Genomic DNA, 18816 nt, shown 5'->3' with positions numbered 1-18816 from the left:
AGTGTGTCAGAAAAGGCGGATTAAATAACAACAAAAATTAATATTTCGCACTGAAATCTTGTAGCATTATTAATACACTTGATAAATTTTAGCTACAGGGTATTATATATACTTGTTAGTGCAATAAAATATCAGTTTTAATAAAAATGCTCCCCAAATAAGAACCGCGAAAATTTGTATTGTTATGATCGTTACGCGTGACTGGTGTCAAATACGCGTAGTAATGATGACATACGGAATTAAATTATAACGTTAAGATATAGGATTAACCTTTTCGTCGCTTATCTAAGAATAAAACGCGTCTACAGGCGGTATTTGATCAGCTAAGAGGGTAAGGTCATACCGTGTAGCTGTATATATGTTAAATTACATGTATGGCTGCTCTGGTATAGTTAGAAAGTAGTGTTACTGCGTGTTTTACCAAATATGTTCTAAAAAAATTAGTAGGACTATGATATACGCAGCTTAAGTCTTGTTTAGGTCAGTAGGGTAGACTAGAAAACGCAGTAACTTTCATATATTTGCTATTTAAAGGAAGTTTCTAAGTGTTTGTTTTGTAATTTCAATACTTTGCTTATTTTAAAGTAATTATTAATGGGTATATGTTGTTTTGGTTTGTAACTGTTAAACATTTGATATTTTTTCAAGCCATTGAGACCTTTTTGTTTTGTTTCTCTAGGTAAGTCAAAATGCACAACATTAAAAGTGCATGTAGGTTGTTAAGGATAAGACCGTGTTCCCCATGTATTGCACACAAGTATATAAGGAAATCAACATTAATACAACACCATAGAAATGTATCTACCGCCCAATGTGGCAACAATACACAAGAAACAACAAAAGAAAGTAAAAATGTTCCTTCACAACATAAAGTGATTCAGTTTTTGGAAGAAGAACCAGAATTTGTGAGAAGGTTGAACAGTGACTTTGCTGAGCCTTATACGGACATTTCTAAACTCCCAGACTTTATTATGAACCCAAGAGGGCGAAACTATAGCAACAGTGCGCTTGTGGAGTTCTATGAAAAAGCAAAGCTGTTAAAACCTGCGGTTGATGTAAAGTATATGCTGGATAACTTGGATAAGGTACAGGAAAATATGAAAATGCGGAATTGTGACTTTGATTTGGTGAAAATGGTTGTTCAACCTTATAAAAGAATGATTCTTGTGCAAAACGAGGTGGAGAAATACAATGAGATGAAGGAGAGCGTAAAAAATCAAATTGAAAATGTTCATCAAATGAATTTTGATGGATTGACCTTGGAAAAACAGATGGCAAAATTGGAACAGTCATTACAGTATGCTAACAACATCCTGCATATTTTGAATTGGGTTAAAAGGCAAGTAGAAGCTGTTTTCTTAGCTAATGCACTTATGGTGCCAAACCAAACACACCCTTTAGCTAAGGATGGGGCTACAGAAGGCAATGTAATAGAAACTGCTGGAAATAAACCGGAATTTGATTTTCCAGTTCATGATCATATTTTTATTGGTGAAAAACTTAAATTATTCAGACAAAGTCGAATGTCTGATTTTGCGGGCCATAGGAACTACTACCTTAGTGGTGATGCAGCAGAGTTAGAACAAGCACTAATTCAATATACATTGGACAAGCTAAAATCGAGAAATTTTCATTTTATATCGACGCCAAATATTCTGAAGGATGCAATGTTAGAAGGGGCAGGCGTTGTGTCTAATAAAATGGAGGATCTGCTGTACAACATTGAAAATGCTTCTGCAGATGGTTTTTGCTTGGCAGGAACATCAGAGATAGGATTAGCTGCTTATTTTTCAAGCCACGCTATCTTAGAATTGCAGCTGCCAATTAAAGTATGTGCTGTGAGTACTTGCTACAGGAAAGAAACTGGCACAAGGCTTGATCCAAAAGGACTTTTCAGAGTTCACCAATTTAATAAAGTTGAAATGTTTGGAGTGACAGGAAACGAAAGTGGCAACGAAAGCGAACAACTTCAACTAGAATTTGTCGAGATACAAAAAGAACTTTTCAGCGATCTTAATTTACATTATAACGTTATTGACATGCCAGCGATTGACCTGGGATTGCCAGCGTTTCGTAAAATTGACATTGAAGCTTGGTTTCCTGGTCGTGACCGCTATGATGAGATATCAAGTGCTTCAAACTGCACTGATTTCCAATCCAGGAGACTCCATATATTGTATAAGCATGACGATAAATATAAATTTGCACATACAGTGAATGCTACCGCATGCGCAGTGCCCAGAATGATAATTGCGTTACTCGAAAATGGACAACAAAAAGATAAAACTATTGTGGTACCTGAGTGCTTAAGAGAATATATGGGTGGAAAAGTCATTTTAAAGAGAGATAAAAGGAGAAAGGCAATGGAGTATATTGGAATTAAAGCTTCGAAAAAGAACCAGCGTTGTTTAGCAGATTTCTAGTTATATTTCGTTATTTTTTTATTTTATGTTTTATTATTTTGAAGTGCATTTGCAAATGTTTATCATGTTTGTGTCTTGTTTAACTGATTCATGTCTTACTGTAGATAGCATGCTGAATTACAGAATGTTACAATGCTTCAAGAAATAAACCTAATTCATATCCTGCAAATGCATAGGCATTAGGCGGTATGTTATTAAAATAAAATCTGGGGTGACATTGCTAAAGTACAATTACATTCATAGTTGTCAAACATAGGGAACCTCATTGATTAATGTGGTGAATGCAATATACTTTGGCTCTGCTTGTTTGTATAGATACCTAACATCAAGGTAAAATCTGGTTCACAATTAAAATTACAATGCTAATACATATGATGTCACCGGTGTTTTAAAAGTAGGAATGTTACCTACTTATGTAACTATGTCATTACGCCTACGCACTGGTGCGTATACAAAGTTATGATTTTGCCACAAATATTCATACTTAACATTTTACTTGCCATATTACCCAGTTATTGATAATTATTAGGAAATGTCTTCTGTAAAACTATTCATATATGATTTATCCAAAGGATTAGCGAGACAAATGTCACAAGGGTTATTAGGTAAGTGTAGCTCGAATAAGTAGCATTATATAACTAGTTATTGTACTTAAAATGTCTGGGCTTTTGGACATATAAAATTACACCTCTGTTATAACTTGGCAGTCAGCATGAGGTGTACGAATACACTATGTGTGTCTGGTGTATAAGAAGACACCCATGTTATAACTCGACAGTGAGCATGAGGTGTATGAATACACCATGCATGTTTGGTGTATAAGAAGACACCCATGTTATAACTTAACAGTGAGCATGGGGTGTACGAATACACTATGTGTGTCCGGTGTATAAGAAGACACCCATGTTATAACTCGGCAGTGAGCATGAGGTGTATGAATACACCATGTTTGTCTGGTGTATAAGAAGACACCCATATTATAACTTGACAGTGAGCATGAGGTATATGAATACACCATGTTTGTCTAGTGTATAAGAAGACACCCATGTCATAACTCGGCGGTGAACATGAAGTGTATGAATACACCATGTGTGTCTGGTGTATAAGAAGACACCCATGTTATAACTTAACAGTGAGCATGAAGTGTGTGAATACACCATGTGTGTCTGGTGTATAAGATGGCACCCATGTTATAACTTGACAGTGAGCATGAGGTGTATGAATACACCATGTGTGTCTGGTGTATAAGAAGACACCCATGTTATAACTCGACAGTAATCTAATAAACTAACAATAAATAAAACCAAATTTTAACAGGTCGTCAGATCAATGGAATATGGTAAGCAAACATTAACATTATAAACATGTAGAAATTAAACTTATGTATTAAATAAAGGCATACAAGTGTTGTTGTGTATGGAGAGGAGTTCTACTATGGGGGGATGGGGATAGAAAGTTGCAGACCGGTTGGTATTTATATCATTAAACTCTCTACAAGCATATGTTGTGTAGTCCAAGGGAAATGGTTTCAAGGCTCCTTGTCGCGTATTTTGAGCAAAACACTTAAGCAGCAGAGTGGTCATATTGCAAGTTGTTTAGACTGTCAGTCATAGATATGAGACAGAACACACTTGTGTTATGACGACTATCATTGCCCCGCGCATTGGGATAATAAGTTGCATTTATTCATTGTTTAACAGAACTGTGAACGAATTATATAATATATTTCTGCTAAATTTAAATACCCGGTAGAACGTAAACAGTTAAAAATCAAACTTTGAAACCATCTTACTTTTCCTTGTGTTCTTCTACCCCCTCTAGTGTGGTACAATCCTCGGACCACCTGACGAAAGACTTGAGTTAGGCGAGACAGAGATTCCATCGGAGATGTTTTATGAATATCTCGCTCAACTGGGAGAAAGTAAATTCCTGTAAGATAATTCAATGTGAATGTTGTATGTTGTTTTATATCATAAGTATGGAACAGAACAAAAATGTCATAACGACTGTTGGTGCCCCACAAAAATGAATAAGTTACATTTATTATTGCATTGATTGTAATTATATTATTTTTTATGATAGGTTAGGGTTTTGATTCTCTTTTATCGTCCCATTCGATGGTATGTGCTAACGGTATCCATCTACCAAAACACATATATATAGTGATAACATGAGATAAAACACAATAAATACCAATATCTTTACATTATTCAACAAATTCATCATAAAAATATATGTATATATATAAACTGTATATCCATCTTACCAAAACACATATATATATAGTAATAACATAAAATAAAATACCATTATTATTCTGTTATAATCTACAAATACATCACAAAAACATAATTATAATCTACATACCTTTTCAGCCCACAGAAATATTCATTGTTTGATCACAACTGTAATAACTTCAGTGCTGAAGCTGCACAGTTCTTAACAGGCAAAGGAATACCAGAGTATATTACCAATCTTCCATCTGATGTGCTTTCAACGTGGGTTTATATCAATATGTTGCATAACAACTGCCTAATAATAGACTGCTAAAATTATATTCAAAGATAAATAAGTTACATTCATTATAATGACTCACTATATTGTAAGATGTCCGGCGCCGTGGCGTAGTGGTTAGCGCGCTTGTATCCATTAGGTAATGGGTTCAAGGCTCGTCGCTGCTACCATTGTGGGCGTATGTGTCCTTGGGCAAGACACTTAACGACAATTGCTTCAACCCAGTGGTCACTAATGGGTTGTCCAAATTATCAGCCATACATAAAAAAATGAAAAAATCCAAAAAAAAAATAATCACCCACAAAGTAACATATATGGCAACTCGTAAGCTAGCACGAGGTGTTAAACCCGTGTAATAACGACTGTCGTTTCCGGCAACGTGAGGATAAAGTAAGATCCATTCATTCATTCATTCATGATGTATTAGTGGTATTATATAGATTTAGAAATTCAAGGATGTTTGAAACTAAAGCTGTCACAAACGTAGTTACTTATGTTGTAACTTGTAAGCGTGCGTGAGGTGTATGAAACAGAACACCTGTGTTTTATAACGACTGTCATTGCCCCGCCAGTTAGAACAGCTGTCGTGCTGCCATCATTTTAGTTGTATTTCAAATGTAGTAGATTTTGTTCAAATTATTTACATCAAATTCTTTCAGCCCCTTTGGCCAGATGATCAAAGGACTTATTGAAAATGTTCAAGTCTCACCTGGTCAAGGTCAAACAGCAAGGCATTTCTAACACAGAGAGAACTCTATACCCATAGGCACCAAACCTGGGGTGGCAGGGTGGACAGGACAACCCTAAAACATTACAACCAATTAGTTGGATTTGTTTCACAGGATTGGGGTGTCTTACTATCCCTGCATCCCCTGGAACTATAAAAGTTTGGCGCCTATGATTGTACTAGCACTAAACACTATGTGTTTTAAATAGTTCAATTTTAAAGTACTGTTTTAGTAAAAATAAGTTAAAATATAGAAAATTCAAATATTAAATTAATTTGACTTTTACCAACTAATTAAACTTCCTAAATAACTGAACTAAAAATTGCAATTCTCAAATTATCAGCTAAACATACTGTGATTGGCTAAGTGCTTCTCCTCACTAAATGTCTGTCCTAACTTTTATAAGATCTTTTTACTGTCTTGCTTAGAACAGTGATTACTAAATACAAATTAACATGCTGTACCTACCAATGTATTTATATGGTATAGTGTATGTATTACTTAATGGTCTACTTTACAATATATAACATTGGGTAGGTATCTGATCCTAAAGGTTCTGTTTTACTCATTTGAACAACTATTTTGAAATTATTTAATTGCTTAAATGGTGTTTCTCAACCTTTTTTCTAAAATAATATTTCTGCAGTGTTTCACAACAGGTGCCGGTTTTCTTTTACATGAATGGAAATTTTGTAGTGCAACACTGCTATGTATATTGTGATAAACCTATTGTTTTTCCCATATTTATTATTTGTGCACTTTACTCTTTGTGATGTAATAAACAAACAGAATGAGTAATTATCTAGATTTATTTTTATCTCCATAGGGCAAAGTATTGCGAAATATATTTCGTTAGTTACTGCAAAATATTATACATATTAGGGCGGCAGAATACAAAAAGGAACTGCAATACATTTCATGCAAAAATGAACTCGTTGTTGCAAGGCAAGTGTTAAAGTGGGCTGTGAAATCTGTTACGCAACAAGCGGTGTTAAAGTGTTACTTTCACAGTGTAACTGCTTAGGGAATTTACTCAGTGGAACTTAAAATGGACAGAATGTTTTTATTTACTTTACACAAGTTTATAAATTGAGGAATTGGTAATTTATCTCGTGTATAAATTGTATAAAAATCCACTTATTTTGCAATAAGCACACATTCTTATGAGAACCACACGTTTTATGACAATTTTTAGATATTTTTAAATTAAAATGACTACTTTACAGACATTACATGATGACTTCTGTACAGTTTTACAAAAGAGGTTTTTAGACATTTTTGTGGAATAACTGCATTTACAAGTCAGTGGTATTAGAACAATAATATAATATATATTAATAAATCAAAATTTACACACATATAATATTTATACATTGAAAACATTGTGCAAATACTTAAAGGCCACCTCCACTTCTATCAACTGTTACAGGTGTTTTGCTCTTCTGTTGTTGCTCCCCTATCTTTAATAGTGTTGCCAGTCGATTTCCAGAGACATGGCCTTCCTTTACATTATTCATAAGCTGAAAAGAAATGGCAACATTAAAATTTATATCCAATGTTGCTGCTATAATGTAATATATAAGTAACTAGGTCTTCTGATGAAAAGTAAATGTGTAAGTAAGTTAGGATTTCCACGTGTGGCGGGGCAACGACAGTCGTCATAACACGAGTGTTCTGTTTCATACACCTCAAACCCGCTTACAAATTACCATGTATGTAATTTAGTGGGTGATTAAACCATACATATAGCCAAGAATTTGCTTGTTTTCTTTCTTGTGCCCAGTTACAAGTTACCATGCAGTTTACGAGTTACCATGTATGTAACTTTGTGTGTGTTTTTTATCTGTGGCTGATAATTTGGACAACCCATTAGTGACCACTGGGTTGGAGCAAATACATTAATGTTTTGTCTAATATATAGCCAGACATATTCTTAAATGTTGTCTCATTTTTTACCAGAAGAGCTGTTTATTATATATTTTTAATGGTTGAACATTACATAGCACAAACTAAGTTTTACAAAGTGCCATATAAAGTCTATTTCCTACAGTGGTTCTTAAACTGTTCCAGTGGCAATAACTTATTTCAAAATTTAAACAATAAACGAGCATTTAAAATAGCAATAACCAAACAGTACTAATTATTGGCCATGGGATTTGAGATTTAGAACACATTTGGTTCAAATCCAATACCCCGTTCCCTAATGGTATTGTCTCTCAGTTTAAGAACCACTAAAATATATAGACTTGTGAAGACCAATGCAGTAAAAGAAAAATGCATCATGAACACCTTTAAATGTGAAGCAAGCTAATTAAACTATAACGTATGGATAGGCACTTTGTAAAACAAACTGTCAATGCTGGTAGCATTTAAAAGACAGAGTACTTGGTGCTATGTAATAACATGCAGAACATGCAAATATAAAAGTAATATCATTTTATAGTGGCTGCAATACATATTAGAATCTGAAAGAGATCTTGTAGCAATTTAATTTGTGATCTTAAAGGACAAATGTTTCATCTGGCATACACCGAAACATTATCAGGGTTTCCCGTTTAGTCTCTTGTTCAAGCCACATACACCCACAATGATGTTACTATCATTGTATAGCAGATACAACATTGGTTCTTTAGAGTAAAATAAATTGCCAGAAGATCTCGTTCATACTTATTAGCACAGCCAGAAAGTTGACTGCAGGTTAAGATGTTATTCACCATTTCACCAGCATTGTAATATGTATTACATTTTGTTACAAAAATATAAGTATAAGTGCTGTAATATGTATTGTAGTCTGTATTTTATACTTTTTTAACAGACTCTGTATAATATTATTGCTTTTTGTTTGCAAAAAAATCTGAGTCAAAATCTGAGTAACAAAACGCAATGGCTTAAAGATATGTATGTATAGCATTGCTATAATTTGATTTCTAATATATATATATATATATATATATATGTATATATATATATATATATATATTATAAAACTAACCAAGAAGCTGTTAAATAATCCCAATACCGCGTTTTGTATATGTAGACTTTTTACTATTACAGTTTCAGAGATTAAATAATATAGTAGGTTGGGGTAAAATGGTCCATGTTCTTGTTCTGTTTTATCCCCCAATGTTTATAAAAACACTATTAGAAAATTATAGGCTAGATATTATGTGCTAACGGTATCCGTCTTACCCTACAGTGCAATAGAAATGTCATTTTTATGACCAAACAAATACCTATCTTCTTAAAATAAATATTAACATGGATGTTTTATATAATATGACACATGCTACACATGCACCCCCTATATTAAAGCATATACAACTGTAAGCATATAATAGACAATGCATTAGCACAATTTTGCATTAGCACAATTTTTCTAATTTTGAAGATAATTTTAATGGCATAAATACACTTTATTTTATATGTGCACATTACTACTAGTATATGCTTACAGTGTTCATTGTATTTTCCCAATTATTCAGTTACATGAATAATGGAGAAAGTACAAACATGCATCTCAGTCAGCATAAGTATCACATACAAGCCCCCATAACTGATAAGGCTTGGTGCAAAACATAAACAACTCATATATATCTTCCTGACTACTTTACCATAATACTAAGTGTTCTTAAGCAGGGATAAGTAACTTTTCCAATGTATTGAATGTACAGCCTGTTAGGGAAAGATGGTTAACTTATGAACACATTTCATTGCATATTAGCCATGTATATATGTGCCATGAAAGATGATAAATTTACTTTAACAATGTCACCTAAGTTTTTATAGCCTTTTATGTCATATTTTTTAACAAAATCTGAAGTGACATTGTTAAAGTATTGATAAATCTTCGGTCGTCAAACATAGGGAACTCTGGCCTATGTCCCAAATTTTTTGTTTATGTACATTAGGCTCACTTTTAGGTAACATAAGAATAAACAATTGTAGTAGGGTGGGGGAAAGTGGAGCACAGTTTCACTCTATTTTTCTGTAATAGTAAACAAAAAAATATTGAACAAATTATAAAACCGTATCCTCACGACTCCTATAAACCATTGTTAATTGTTTAAAACATGATCAGGATATTTAGATATTACGTGCTAAAGGTGTCCCATCTTCCCCCACTTACTCTATATATAATAAGTTAAAATATTCTTCTTACAAGTTCAAAAACAATTTTTAAATCTGCCACAAAAATCACAACATTTATAAAAAATCACAATCAAATAGAAATATTATAAAACAAACTGATTTTCACAGCAGACCACCTCACAACATTGAAATCTTATAAAACCTTGATTTAAATGTTACCTCTATGAATTCATCCAGTTCAACTTTACCATTCTTGTTGAGGTCCACTTCATTTAACATATCGGTTAGAGTGTCGTCATCTAATCCTTCATTCATGTCCTATTGTTTAACACAGTGTGTCATGTTTGTTGTTTAATATTGTGTGTTATACTTACTGTGGTGTGAGATAGGATACATGTGTTCTAGTGTGTTTTACATACTGAGGGGTAAGATGGGACATCTATGTGTACGACCTCACCCATATAGAATAGAATGTGCATATACAATGTTGGGGTAATGAGCCAACTCTGGTCTAAACCCCAGGTCCCAAACAATGGGGTAATGGGCTAACTCTGGTCTAAACCCCAGGTCCCAAACCACGCCTCACTGTAGAACCTCACCCATATAGAATAGAATATACAATGTTTGGGTAATGCAACAACTTTGGTCTAAATCCCAGGTACCATGACATGCTGTAGGACCTCACCCATATAGAATAATCAAAGCCACAATGTTACCTGTAAAAGCTTTTGTAGGTCGACTCTTGTAATGAAACCTTTCCTATCCCGATCAACAATGTTGAATCTCTGCTTGTATTTCTCCATCTCAATGGGGCTGAGTGTAATTCCTTTGTGTACTACACTTTCCTTGGCCTGTTAAAGTTGGCTAGTTAAAAATAAAAGGCAGAAAAAAATCGAGAAAACGACAGTCGTTAAGTTCAATTATTTAAGAAAAAAGAAGACATGTAAAAAAACATGTAAAAAGAAAATCTCAGAAGAAAAACTTGTCCCAAAATTTTATGCAAAAATGACCTAACACATATATACCCCTTACCTTTTTGCCCATCTCAAAGTAGAGAAGGTCCAAAGCGTCTTTTTTCTCTTGAGCCACTCTTTGTTTAGACCATCCCAATTCACGTTGCATAATGTTAAGTATAGTGGGCAGCGCTTGTTCCGCAGCGTCCACATTTAAGAATGATAATCGCGTGCGTCGTGCTAGAACATCAACTGCCGTGCATGCATATTCGTATATCGCGTATTTGACCTGAATTTGGGAGGAAAACAAAACAGTAACGTGTATGGACCTAAAGGGCTGTTTTTATGTTATATTTGGGATTTTTTATTTTTTTAACACATTCACCAGATTAATCAATGAGGTTCTCTATGTTTGACAACTATGTGTGTAACTGTGTTTTAACAATGTCACCCCAGATTTTACCCTGCTGTTAGGTGTCTATACAAACAAGCAGAGCCAAAGTATGTTGCATTCACCACATTAATCAATGAGGTTCCCTATGTTTGACAACTATGAGTGTAACTGTGTTTTAACAATGTCACCCCAGATTTTACCCTGCTGTTAGGTGTCTATACAAACAAGCAGAGCCAAAGTATGTTGCATTCACCACATTAATCAATGAGGTTCCCTTATTTGACAACTATGAGTGTAACTGTATTTTAGCAATGTCACCCCAGATTTTACCCTGCTGTTAGGTGCCTATACAAACAAGCAGAGCTAAAGTATGTTGCATTCACCACATTAATCAATGAGGTTCCCTTATTTGACAACTATGAGTGTAACTGTATTTTAACAATGTCACCCCAGATTTTACCCTGCTGTTAGGTGTCTATACAAACAAGCAGAGCCAAAGTATATTGCATTCACCACATTAATCAATGAGGTTCCCTATGTTTGACAACTATGAGTGTAACTGTATTTTAACAATGTCACCCCAGATTTTACCCTGCTGTTAGGTGTCTATACAAACAAGCAGAGCTAAAGTATATTGCATTCATGTCACCCCAGATTTCACCCGCTGTTAGGTGTCTATACAAACAAGCAGAGCTAAAGTATATTGCATTCATGTCACCCCAGATTTTGTTAAAATAAATAACATTAAACATATGATACTACCAAATAACAAGAACAAGCATTATTAGTACTTAACCAACCTTAGTAGCCTATTAAAATAATTCATTCACTCATTTACTCATTCATTATTCACTAGCACATACCTCGGCTTCTATGTATGAGAAATCATCCACTAATCTTTGTCCAACCACTGGCCACCTCTTACCAGTTACTTTTGCCATCTTAGCAACTTGTCCAGCTTGGTCTCCATAGGTTTGCGATAAATGCTTTGCTACGTCAGTTTCAAGACCTGGAAGTTGTGCATATTGATTATTACTTGTTTATTTGTTGCTTGTCTTCTATTTTATTCTATATGGATGAAGCCCTTATGATAAGACACATGATTTAGGCAAGATTTGGTTTATTACCCCAACACCGAGACTATTTTATATGTAAGTATTATTAAATGTAACTTGTTCTCTCGTAGCAGTGCCGGCTTACAAGTTACCATGCGTGTAACATTAATGAATAACTATAACTCACATGGCAGGGTAACAATAGTCATTACAGCACGGGTGTTCTGTTTCATTTGCCTTGTGCCCGCTTTGTTTTTTTGTGAAACATGCTACTTTACTGAAGTACATAAGATTTCAAACAAGTTAAAACCCATACACCTCATGCCCGCTTTGTTTTTTTTTGTAAAACGGACACCTCACTGAAGTATATAAGACTTCAAACAAGTTAATTACCAAAGTAAACCCACCATAATCTTGAGCAAGTGTAATATAATGGTTAGGAGTCCATTCATATCCCCCATCTAACCGCATGCCATCTGTGCGACTTCCGTTCTTTGGGTTGAGGCCACAATGTTTGACCGCGGCATCCATGGCGTCAATTGCCATCGAACGGTAAGTTGTCCATTTACCACCTGGAGATTGTAAGGGGTTTATAACTATGGGCTTGACAGTGAGCATGAGGTTCACTACTACCAAACCGATAGAAAAAAAGTTGAACAAACCATTGTTTTTTGGAATGAAAATTATAACTGTGGACTTGACAGGGAGCATGAGGTTTACAAGAACCATATAAAAAGTCTGTATTGTTTAACTTTAATTACATTTACATTATCCTTTAAGTGTCTTTTCCAAAGGTATGAATTTGTATTAAACTTATTTATCCTTGCATGACAGGGCAACAACAGTTGTTATAATATGGGTGTTCTGTTGCGTACCAAAATCTTATAAAGTTTAACAATTATTAATGCAATGCAGAAAATTCTATAGTAAGCCTGCCCACCCTGCCACCCCAGGTTTGGTGCCTATGTAGAACATAAAACATTATCCTTACCAGCTATTGTGACCAATCCACTGTCACTAACATTAACAACATGGTTGCGTGAGATGGATTGAGTATTTTTAGAGTTTGGGTCGGTGACCAGGGGTCTTATGCCACTCCATGCTGCTTGTACGTCTCCCCTACGCACTGCAATATAAGGGTATAATATTATAGTACTGTGAGGGAAGACCCTTAGCACGTAATATCCAAATATTGGTCCTGTTTTAAACAATTAACAACCGTCTATAGAAGAATAGGGTTTTAATATTCCTCTTGTATTGGAATATAAAAATATAACTGAAATATAACTTTAAAATAGTGGATTTTTGTTTTGCCGACATTTTGTGTTCAAAATTTTGTAACCGTTTTGCTCGATTTTGGACAAAAAAAGAGGCCGCAGTTCGCAGTCCCATACTCTGTGTTTTTATGACTCTGTATAATCCTATCATGGACATTTAACAATGTGTTTTCTATTCTTCTATGTGGTTGAGGTCCTTATCGAGAACTTTGACCAGATTTGGCCAACTACTTCAACACCTAAGATCCTTATTTATGTCACTTAGGCGAGTTGCTAAAATTTTGTCACCCTCCAGCTTAATATTGGACACAAAATAGCGGTTACACTACTCTGTTCTTACATGACTCAAATCAATAAAAAAAATTTAAAAAAATTGAATAAAAAATGAAACCATATGAAAAACGAAAAATGTTTTATCCTCTCAACAACTTACCATGGACATCGGGACTCAAATAATTCTTGATTTCCTTCAATATGAACTGAATGTCTTCTTCCCTTGGTGCGGGGTGGTGGGTAACGGAAGTGGGGCTGTCGGTGGTCCCCGCTATTGTTAACCCCTCCCATGGGAGGAAGAAAATCACCCTGCCGTCGGAGGTCGCGGGGTCAAGGAGGCCCATGGCATCGGGGCTAGAAGGGGAATTTTTTTTAGTATTTATTTGGTAAAATCTGCGGTAAAATTGTTAGGTGATTTGTTAGGGGTAAATGCAGGGGTAAATGTACATGTAAATGCATAATTGCACCACTTTTCACAAGTGTTTATGCAAGTTAAGTTACATTTAACCTAGTTATACCTATAGTAGCCTGGCAATATAATATGCACGCCTGCACTTGGCTGACAGATTTTCTTCTGTTCTGCGTTATCCATACTCCTTATTGAGTCGGTGAAAGGACCCGTAGCGTTAATCACGCATTTTGCTCGAACATCAAATGTTTGACCTGTAATTAAAAGGATATATAGATAATTAGTTTGTCCTGTTTAAAGGATTATAACCCCTTAAAGAAAGCATTGTTATTTGTCGTAAACACTATTTCGAAAGTGATAACAGTGTCCCAAATGTTTGTCCTGTATTTAAAAGGATATAATAGGTACCTCATGCACACTGTCAGTAATAAGCGGGTTAGGGAATGCTTGAAGCTCTCCTAGTGGGTAGGGTGAAGTTGCATTTGTGGGTTTATTTTTTAATCGAAAATCAAACACTTTTTGGGAAAATAAGTAGCCTGGGTGTTGGGGTGTTGTGGTAATGGGCCAAAACTTGCTTAAATACAAAGTCCTTTTATAAGGACATAACCCCTATACAACATAATACTAAAACAGTTCAAAAGTAGCAAAAACAATATTTTTAAAACTAAACAAACTACCTGTAATATTATCTCTCACGGTTGCCCCGCATATTTTCTCTTTTCCAGTTTTTTCATCCGTTTTCTTCAACAGTTTAAGAACCTCAGTATGGTTTGCAATGCAGGCCCCTTGCTTGGCAGCTGTGAGTCCGATTGCCAAGTTCATACGTGCGTCATTATGCTGGCCTGTGTTCAAAATTTAATCTGTTGAAACTTAAAACCTACTACTTGTAACCTTACATAGGTGGCATATCTGTAGTGGCAATGTATGTACGCAGGCCTACTCTGGAAATTTACATTGCATTAGTAAGTAAATATTGAAAAATTAGTTTCATTAAAAACTGCTGTGTTATAAAGACTGTATTTCCTACTATGTGAAGATAAAAAAGTTACATTCTATTTATTCAAAGTCACACCCTATACATATTAAAACATAGCAAAAAAAAAAGGCAACACTGTAATGCCTGGAAACACTGTTAACTTACCATCATAGTAAACAATAGCAGCCTTGAGCTTATCCCTTTTAAGCATAGGAAACTTTTCCAGTGCATTTTTCTTAGATAGCACAAAACTTGACTTTACACATTGGCTGCCAGCCACCAAGTCATAAGCCTTGATACCAACCCAGAAGTAAGGGACCTGCCACCATCTGTAGGTAAACAAGAACATATAAGTATGATACTGTAGCGCTTATCCCTGTGTGCGTGCGTGTGTGTACGAAACGCCCCTTTTTATTTGCCATCTTCTTCCGTTCTCTTTCGTGTTTTGGGTGTGTTCAAAACTGAATCTTTACAAGATATACAACGAGCAATAAGCATCGTCGCTACAATACCATCATTTGTATAAATATATTCTACTGTATTCTATTCTGTATGGGTGGATTCTTGAGAACCAGGAATTTGGGCGAGTTTGGCCTATTACCCCAACGCCCTTGTGCTTCTAAAGGATGACATTTTGACCAAATTTTTAAACAGGAGCAGATCATTTTTAGTACCCCAGTTTTAGGCTTAAAACAACATTTATCCTGCTGTTAGGTGTCCATACAAACGAGCAGAGCCAAAGTATATTGCATTCACCACATTAATCAATGAGGTTTCCTATGTTTGACAACTATGAATGCAACTGCATTTTAACAATGTTACCCTAGATTTTGTTAAACATAAAAACATAATGCATATGAAGGATAACTATTAAAAATAAAAACAAAACTCCACTGTGCGACACCATCAAGTAAATGGTTATTATTCATAGGCCTCATATTTTTGGTGACATACACTTAAATGTCAAACAAACAGGAAAACATAAGTTGTTTGCAACCACAAGCCATTACTCAATGTATCGTAACATGACACAATTTTACATAAAAACAATAAGACACAGACACATCCGTGTGTTACATCACAGACAGCAAGCCACGATACACAAACAGCAGTGTTGCAATTTACAATTTTTTTTATTACAATTACAAAGGTGGTTTATTTTTAGATTGGCAACACTGGGGAATATGTCATATGTGTGTCTTGTGTTGTGTCACTAAATGAACAAATGCCGCACATTTTCTGGGAAAAACAGCATTTTTTTACAGTGCGTACAACACAGTTTTAGGCATGGCTCCAAATTTAAACAAATTGTGCATTCCTAATAAATCATAATTATAATAATACAGATTTAGTTCATTGTTTAATTAATATTTAATTCGCATTTTTAAGACATATTATGACCCGCATAACCAATATTGTAAACAAACCGTGCGTGATTGTTTTGCATACAGGATATAGCATAGTAGATGATGAATGAATACGTACGTGTAAACAGGCAACATAATAGGCAGTGGCCCAGATAAATGTGGTGCAATCTTTAATAGGTTGGCCCTCTCGTGTAATGCTTCTTTTACAAGGTCATATTGCTCTTTGTCAAGTTTCATAATCGCATTTTGGAGATACCTGAAGTGAAAAATAAATCATTTTATTTTGCATTTCTAAATATTTGGGTAAAATGTAGATTTTTTATAAATTCGGTCACCTAAGCATTGCCAATCATTTATGCAATACAAGCTTTCAGTTTTTATTCTGTTAACAAAGTTAAGTCTTAACATAATTCTTAACTAGGTCATGAGGTGTATGAAACAGAACACCATGTTAAAAACTTAAAACCACTGTGGTTGCCCCATCACATAAAGATAAATAAGTTACATTCATGGTAACTAGTAAGCGGGCACAAGGTGTATGAAACAGAACACCATGTTATAACGCCTAACATTTCCCTTTCAACGTTGCATTCATAACATCAACACGTAGAACTAATATGACTGTCAAAACCACACGTCATAACCGTTTAATATCATGTTTGAATCACTTAATGTCAACACATATATTAACGTGGTCTAAGTATAAACAAACCAACCTGACCCCTCCGTGTATGAGCTTGGTACTTCTACTGCTTGTACCAGATGAAAAGTCATATTTCTCAACAAGGGCAGTTGATAAACCTAAACAAGGCAAATATTAAATTTAGATTATAAATATTTAGAATGAATACGATGCCAAATTGTTGGTATGCAAATAATAGTGAAATTAAATGTACATGGCCTATATTTTAACATTTAGATGGGCAGTATAAGACGGGTTTAAGGCTCAATGCTGCTACCATTGTGATTGTGTGTGTCCTTGGGCAAGACACTTAGCAGTAATTTCTCCAACCCAGTGGTCAGAAATGGGTTGTCTAAGTTGTTGGAAAAAATTAAACACCTACAAAGTTACATGCGTTGTAATTCATAAGCTGGCACGAGGTGTATGATACAGAACACCCGTGTTTTAGCGACTGCCATTGCCCGCCACGCGAGTTACATATAACACGTAGGCGTGCATGAGGTGTATAAAACAGAACACCCGCAGACCCGCTTTATATGAATGTCATTGCGTCACCATAAGAGGATAAATAAGTTATATATGTTGTAACTTGTAGGTGGGCATGAGGTGTACAAAATGGTACACCAAATTTATAACAACTGTTGTTGCCCCATCATGAGAATTACATATGTTGTAATTGTAACCAGTATGCGGGTACGGAATGTATCAAAATAGAACACCGTTGTTATAGCGCAAGGATGCATAAGTAACAGGAATTCACCTCTAGTAGTAGCATCCAAAGCTACCCCACACCCAGTGGCCCCCCCTCCAATAACGAGTACATCGAACTCTCCTGTCCCTCTCAACGCGTTTAACTGGTTTTCCCGCGAAGGCAGAGGGTTATGCGTCCAATCAGGAGCTCTCATTGGTCCATCTTCAAAGCCAAGGTTCATCTGTAGGGAATAGGAAATTTTAAAACCAGTGTTGCCAAATATTTTCTACTAGTGTTTACACGAGTTTCCAGTAATTTTTAAGCACTGTTTCCAGTGATTTTTAGGCAGTGCTTCCATGGATTTATATTATTTTAAAATATTTTAATGACCTTTATTCTGATATTTCTTTCACAATTATAGATAAATAATATATGTTTAAAAATTTGTAATCATAAAAAAAAACCTATAAATAGTTTAAATAATAATTTTGCATCTTTTAGTCAATTATCATTTAAAAACATCAATCAGCATCTAATATTACGTATATTACATCTCCTAGGCAACTTTGATTGCACATTTTAAAGATTTATATAATCACCTGCCGTCCGCCGAGTAACCATATTCCTCCCACTCCAAAACCAAAACCGGCTAAAATTTTCCCTTTATTTTGAACACCCCATCTTAACAAGCGAGCCATTTTGCTTTAAATCAAATAACTTTTAACACATCTAACTTAAATCGAACTTCCAAAGCACCAAATAAAAAACTGTGAAAAGAAAAGGTTTAGTTTTATAGCTTTCGAGTGCGGAACATTAATAAAGTGAGTACATGCTCAACTTATAAACAAAGTTTCTCTGTCTAGCCCTAAACACACATCCCAAACACGCGCCAAACCACAAGCAAGCATGCGGAGGGCGCGTGTACCGCACGCTTTAACCGGCAATTTAACTTGTAACCTTTCATTATACAACACAACCACAACTG

The 18816-nt window shown here is 35.0% G+C and overlaps 3 protein-coding genes across 4 annotated transcripts; 2 read left to right on the top strand and 1 right to left on the bottom strand.

Moving 5' to 3' along the window:
* The first annotated feature begins 325 nt into the window (after window positions 1-325).
* Window positions 326-2935, top strand: LOC149725837 (serine--tRNA ligase, mitochondrial-like). Its single transcript, XM_089891506.1, has one exon. It carries the CDS (start codon window positions 690-692, stop codon window positions 2421-2423), a length of 1734 nt encoding a protein of 577 aa, XP_089747632.1. The 5' UTR covers window positions 326-689; the 3' UTR covers window positions 2424-2935.
* Window positions 2901-6463, top strand: LOC149725836 (desumoylating isopeptidase 1-like). The gene is made up of 6 exons (XM_089891544.1): window positions 2901-3028; window positions 3741-3762; window positions 3820-3889; window positions 4245-4354; window positions 4799-4921; window positions 5597-6463. The coding sequence occupies exons 1-6, from the start codon at window positions 2956-2958 to the stop codon at window positions 5676-5678; spliced, it is 480 nt and encodes a 159-aa protein (XP_089747670.1). The 5' UTR covers window positions 2901-2955; the 3' UTR covers window positions 5679-6463.
* On the bottom strand, window positions 6457-18630 carry LOC149725835 (glycerol-3-phosphate dehydrogenase, mitochondrial-like). Of its 2 annotated transcripts, XM_089891500.1 has the most exons (16): window positions 18431-18630; window positions 17901-18072; window positions 17175-17259; window positions 16577-16714; window positions 15257-15420; window positions 14793-14957; window positions 14225-14369; window positions 13867-14060; window positions 13148-13282; window positions 12564-12728; window positions 11965-12110; window positions 10787-10996; window positions 10471-10605; window positions 9974-10072; window positions 9277-9337; window positions 6457-7185 (listed from the first exon to the last, which is right to left on the bottom strand). In XM_089891500.1, exons 1-15 carry the CDS (start codon window positions 18527-18529, stop codon window positions 9284-9286), a joined length of 2106 nt encoding a protein of 701 aa, XP_089747626.1. In that variant the 5' UTR covers window positions 18530-18630; the 3' UTR covers window positions 6457-7185; window positions 9277-9283. The 2 variants fall into 2 exon arrangements, with proteins under 2 accessions (XP_089747626.1, XP_089747625.1); XM_089891499.1 differs by lacking the exon at window positions 9277-9337 and having other exon boundaries at window positions 18431-18629.
* Between the last annotated feature and the right edge of the window lie 186 nt (window positions 18631-18816).

This window comes from Ciona robusta, chromosome 13 (assembly GCF_009617815.1).
Source record: "Ciona robusta chromosome 13, ASM961781v2".
Classification (NCBI taxonomy): domain Eukaryota; kingdom Metazoa; phylum Chordata; class Ascidiacea; order Phlebobranchia; family Cionidae; genus Ciona; species Ciona robusta.
The sequence above is the reverse complement of the archived record's forward strand: the minus strand, read 5'-3'. Positions and strand labels throughout refer to the sequence as shown.